Source organism: Acomys russatus, chromosome 5 (assembly GCF_903995435.1).
Source record: "Acomys russatus chromosome 5, mAcoRus1.1, whole genome shotgun sequence".
In the NCBI taxonomy this organism is placed as follows: domain Eukaryota; kingdom Metazoa; phylum Chordata; class Mammalia; order Rodentia; family Muridae; genus Acomys; species Acomys russatus.
This window is the reverse complement of record NC_067141.1, coordinates 58254619-58260618: the sequence shown is the minus strand read 5'-3', so window position 1 is coordinate 58260618 and position 6000 is coordinate 58254619. Positions and strand designations below refer to the sequence as shown.

The 6000-nt window shown below is 40.0% G+C and overlaps 1 protein-coding gene across 4 annotated transcripts in view; it reads right to left on the bottom strand.

Annotated features, from left to right (window-relative positions):
• Positions 1-392: 392 nt before the first annotated feature.
• The window catches only part of Tbc1d12 (TBC1 domain family member 12), an 87565-nt gene continuing 81957 nt past the window's right edge, over positions 393-6000 (bottom strand). For 2 of the 4 annotated variants that reach the window (XM_051146425.1, XM_051146426.1), the window contains exons 9-12: positions 5845-5973; positions 5301-5410; positions 3403-3661; positions 408-2223 (exon numbers count right to left, since the gene is read on the bottom strand). In XM_051146425.1, coding sequence (XP_051002382.1) covers positions 2158-2223; positions 3403-3661; positions 5301-5410; positions 5845-5973 — 564 coding nt within the window. In that variant the 3' untranslated portion in view covers positions 408-2157. Of the gene's footprint in view, positions 2224-3402; positions 3662-5300; positions 5411-5844; positions 5974-6000 lie in introns of all 4 variants that reach the window. The other 2 variants (XM_051146424.1, XM_051146423.1) reach the window with 2 other exon arrangements.

Genomic DNA, 6000 nt, shown 5'->3' with positions numbered 1-6000 from the left:
CATGGGTCTTCTAGAAGGACACCAGTGCTCTTAGCCACTTAGTTGTCTCTCTAGCCACCCCTAATACGTTTCTGCCAGCTAGACATAGCACACACCTTTAAGCTCTTTGAGTTGGAGGCCAGAGTGGTATGGATAGTGAATTCTAGGCCAGCCCAGCCAGGGATGCATAGAGAGACCTTGTCTCAAAGAACAAATAAATAAATGAAATGCATGCTATGGGGAGGCGGGTGAGTGATCGCATATTGCTTGTTTATGTGGCCCAAAGGGAAAGAGTTTATAGTACAGTGTGTCCGCTACTCTGAAAGACTCAAAGTGCTGGCAACCTCATGAATCCCTTAGAGAAAAAAACCTGACCACCCCCACTAAAAAGTCACTCCTTTTTTTTTTTTTAGATGTTGACTAAACCTGATCACACCAAAGTAATAAAGACTCATTTAGTCATAATTCTGTTTACAAGTTTTATTTTCATAGTAATTGCTACTAGTGGTTTTTAGTGAATTTCTTGTATTTACATTTTATATACACATTTATACTTGGAAGGTAAAGAAACTGTACAATAAAAAAATAAGAAAAAGAAATACAGAAGGTAGGATCACCTTAGAAAACTAATACATGAAATTAAAATTAAATCTAAGCCAGTAGTATAAATTCAAAGAGATTACTGCCAGAGATTATGTGCCTTTTATGAGGGACACCAATATCAAGGGTTAGTCCCCAGAATTAAAAACTCATCCTAAAACCTATTAAGACTTATAGACTCCTTTAATGTTTTATTACACTACCAGTTTCACTGAGCCAGTCCCCATGATGAGAGGAGTTGATTCTACAGGGTTCCTGAGGCTAGAATGATCAACCCATAGGGTAAAAATATATGCACACCTTCTGGTCCCACACTCCTAAGGCAGTTTATTAGGCCATAAGGAGGAGTCTCTGGCTTGTTAGTCTAACAACTACATATGTATGGCTACCACTAACAGAAACATGTTTCTATGTTGTTTCAAACCAAACTGCAACATCAAAACAGTACAAGTCTAATCAATAACAAACAGTATTTTGTACAGATATTAACCATAATACTCAAATGATTTAGGTTAGGTTAGGTTCAAAAATTAATATAATAAATTTAATGCCAGTTTACCAATGATTAATAATTTATCTGAGATACCATCAATTAGACTAAGAAAAAAAGGTAAAATTACTTTTACTATTATTCCCAGCAATTAGAAAAAATTATGCATAGAGTTTTACAAGTCGTGGACTTAGCTATATAAGATTTCAAATTTCAAACTGAAATTATTAAAATTTGTTTTCTATAGGTAGGTGGATTTTAACTTAAAAAATTCAAGTCTTGTAAGTAGTGTATTATCGCGAACTCTTAGAATTCATTGCTTTTTTATTCTTATTCTCAAAGTCAAGTCTTCAGTCCACTAAAGTGCAAAAAGATGTTTACTTCTACCACCTATTTATTTTTTTAATGTTAAGTTACTACATAACAATTTGTCAGACAAGAAACAAAAAGGCTAAAATTCTTTTGTGATAGAAATTCCCTAGAAAAAGAATTTCTCTTCAAAAATGAAGGGACACAACACTGGGAAACACCATAAACAAAACAAGGGAACGATGTCCCACCAGTATTCCAGGTCTAGAGGACAAGAGCTGCCCACGCCGAGGGGTGAGGTAAGCAAGAGCTTCCTGACTGACAGGACTCAAGCTGCTTACCACTGCTCTGTAGTATCTTCAAAGCTCAGAACTGGAGGTAATGCATGTATTCTATAGAGATTAAAGTAGTATTCAACAACCCTATTCCAACCCCAGAAGTGAGTTTGTGACAACTGTTAAAAAAGGAAAGACATAAAAAACTGAAGTTTCTGTGAAGCTGTTTTTAAAAAAGTATTGCATTGAAGTGTTCACTCCAAATTATGGAGTCTGTAAGAGCCACCTAGGCCGCTTCCTCTGAGAATCCGCTTTCCCCAGGGACTTTTTTATTAATACTGTCAATAAATTACGTATTCGTTTACTTCAGCCATGGAACTTAAACTCAGCAGTTTTCCAGCTCCTGATTCTTCCATCCAACACTTCTTCCACACTATGGACATAAAAAACAGGAAACTCCCCCAAAACTACCCTTTTCATTTAAGTTTGTAACAAACTCAAAGGTTAGCTCTTCAGAGCAGGACTGCTGTTCTTATCCTCTTTAATGTCCTTCGTTACAGATGCAAAGACCTGCAAATTATATGAAACAAAGAGATGTAAATAACCATGGCCTATAAACACAAAAAGCTTTTCTAAAATATTACCACTCTCAAGTCCTTGCACCACCCTTTTTAAAATCTCTTTGACCAGGGTCTCGGGTAGCCCACTCTGGCCCTGAGGAGGACTTTGAACTGATCTTTCTGCCACCTCAAGTGTTGAGATTTCAGGCAAGTACCTCCATCCCAGGCTCCAGATCTCCTGAGTTTTCTGTTTGCTTTGGTTTTCCTTAATTTTGTTTTTACATTTTAATGGCTCACTGGTTGTGTGTATGAGTACGTGCAGTGCCTTGGTCAGCAGACAGATTGCATGAGTTGCTTGTCTTCTGCCATGTGGGACCTGGAGCTTGAACTCAGGAAGCTAGGCTTGACAGCAGAAACCTTTGCTTGTTGAGCTTTCCTCTCCTTTCTTCCCCCACCCCCACCATGACAGAGGGTTTCTCTGTGTAGCCTTGGCTGTCCTGGACTCACTTTGTAGACCAGACAGCCTTGAACTCACAGCTCCTCTCCTTTTTTTCAAAAAAAGGCTACTATTATGGAATAAAATTAGATTTCACTTTTCATCAATTGCAAAGTACTCTGTTATTACTGGATCAATATTCTTATATTTCATTTTCAAAGGCAATTAAAAGACCTTAAAAAGACATTTTGTGTCATCCATAGACCAAGTAACAGTGTTTATTTTATGTTATTTAACAGTATATGAGCTTCCCCTAGCAGGACTGAGCATCTGACACGCAGGATCTCTGTGTATGGTAGCTCATGCTGTATTCCCCAACAAGGAGGATAAGGACTTCTAAGTTGTGGGGGTTGGGTAGGAATGGCTCCATAGGCTCATATATTTGAATGCTCAGTAATCAGAGACTGGTAATACTTGAGAGGGAGTTAGAAGGTGTGGCCTTGCTAGAGTAGCTATGTCACTAGGGTGGGCTTCGGGGATTTCCAAAGCTCAAGCCAGGCCCAATCCCTCCTTCCTTCTCTCCCTCTCTCCCTCTCTCTCTCTTTCTGCTACCTGCAAATCCAGATGTAAAACTCTCAACTACCATGTCTGACTGTGTGCTGCCATGCTCCCCACCATGAGGCGCTATCATGGACTAACCCTCTGAAGCTGTAAGCAGCCCCTATTAAAATGCTTTCTTTCACGTCACTCTACCTGAGTCCATTTCCTGGTGCTGTTCTGCATCTGAATGGCTGCAATGCAGCTGAACAGCTTTTCTGATGTGATATCTTCTGGCAATTTGGTAAGAAATTGTGCTATATGAATGAAGTCCATCTGTAGGAGTATATCTTCATATAGCCGGAGGATGCCTAACCCAGTCCTAAATAAAAACTCCTCTCCGTCTCTGCAAAACACATCCCAGACACGACAAGCCAGGTCAAGTGGCAGTGACTTGCTGTACAGTGTGAAGATCCTAAAGGAGAAAGAAAGAAAGAGACGGTTAAGAAAGGAGTAGTTAAGCCGGGCGGTGGTGGCACACGCCTTTAATATCAGCACTCTGGGAGGCACTGGCAGGCAGATCGCTGTGAGTTTGAGGTCTACAAAGTGAGTCCAGGACAGCCAAGGCTACACAGAGAAACCCTGTCTCGAAAAACAAAAAACAAAAAAACAAAACAAAACAAAAAAAGAGAATAAAGAAATTGTACTGGGCATGGTAGCGCACGCCTTTAATCCCAGCACACAGGAGGCAGAGGCAGGTGGATCGCTGTGAGTTCGAGGCCAGCCTGGTCTACAAAGCGCATCCAGGAAAGCAAAGGCAACACAGAGAAACCCTATCTCAAAGAAACAAACAAAACAAGACAACGCAAAAAAATTGTAACTATTTTTTCCTGAGATTTTAGTATATGCTAGGCATTGAATAAGAATCCATACTAGGGCTGGAGAGATGGCTCAGATGTTAAGAGCACTACCCGCTCTTCCAAAGGTCCTGAGTTCACTGCCCAACAACCACATGATGGCTCACAACTATAATGAGATCTGGTGCCCTCTCCTGGCATGAAAATGTATATGCAGGCAGAACATTGTATACAAAATATATATATATATATATGAATCCATACTACTAATTACTACATTTCAAAATATTTCTTGTGTGTGTATGCATGTGTACGTGCATATGTGCATGTGTATGTCTGTGTGTGTGTCAGAGTGATGACTTTTGCTATGCACTTTGTAGAGGTTTCTAAGCTGAGCTCATTACTCCAGGCTAGCTTCCTGGTGACTCTTGTCTCTGCCTCCCATTTTGCCACTGGAATGCTAAGATAATATGCCCCACATGTGGCTTTTTACAAAGATCCTTGAGATCAAACTGAAGTTGTCAGGTCTGTGTAGCAAGTGCTTTCCCATGCTGACCCACCTTCCCAGGCCCTATTCTCTCTCTCTTATTTATGCATAATTTGTATCTTTAAGTTTTTACTATATATACATATGCTATAGATGTGCACATATTGTATAATTATGCATATATGCAAATTGAAATGTGTGTGTGTGTGTGTGTGTGTGTGTGTCTGTGTGTGCGCGCGCGCACGCGCGCATGCTCCTGTGTGTGCCATGACTACAGTGCCTAACAAGTGCACTAAAGAAGGAGTCAGATGCTCTGGAGCTGGAGTTACAGGTTATGGTTCTGGGAAATGAACTCAGGCTTTCAGCAACAGAACCATGCACTTTTTTTTTTTTTAAAGGACTGTATCATCACAGCCAGAACATGGATTCTGTTTGGTCTTTTTCTTTTGTTTTGTTTTGTTTTTGTTTTTTTGTTTTTTGAGACAGGGTTTCTCTGTGTTGCCCTGGCTATCCTGGTCTCCTTTGTAGACCGGGCTGTCCTCAAACTGAACTCACAGAGATCCATCCACCTGCCTCTGCCTCCCAAGTACTGGGATTAAAGACATACACCACCACGCATGGCTCCAGTCTATGTTTTTCAATATATCCCTATAAAATGTTAGACTTTTCCTGTTTGTAAGGGAAAGTTCCTTTTATATCCTTTCATATCTTCTATATCAGATTATCTTTTATTTCCTTTTTACTGTTATCTATGTCTCTTAATGACTTACCAGTCTATCAAGTAGATATCTGGTGTAAGGTTATATGACTTGAAATGAAGAAATAGTTTGGACAGGTTTTCCTCAAAGAATACTTCAAATGTTGCAAAGTACTTCAACATCTATAAATAGAGGAAAAATCAATAAAATTATAAAATAATCTACTGCAGAAGGAGAAATCATTAACATTAATAGAAAACTTTATTAGCAACTCTGTTGATTCTTCAACTTTGCTTAAAATTGTCATTCAATGAAAATTTCACCTATTTGATTAGACTACTTCAGTCTCTTCATGGTTTGGTTTTTTTTGTTTTGTTTTGTTTTGTTTTGGGGGGGGGGTTTTCGAGACAGGGTTTTTCTGTGTAGCCTTGGCCATCCTGGACTCACTTTGTAGACCAGGCTGGCCTTGAACTCACTGCGATCCGCCTGCCTCTGCCTCCCAAGTGCTGGGATTAAAGGCGTCGCCACCACTCCCGGCTTCATGTTTTGATTCTAATTAGGCAGTCAGAACACAGAGACTTCTGAAGCCGACACCATCTACCCCAAGTGTCCATACCATGCTATGGTCCACACGGAAGAAGGCCAGCTGGCAAGGCTTATTTAGAAGGTTAGCAAACACGATGAAGGCATCTGCTTCTTCCAAATTCAGGATGAGTACAGCTGCAATGAAGGACATCCCTTGGACCTTCAAAGGGAAGGAGAATAAAAGGAG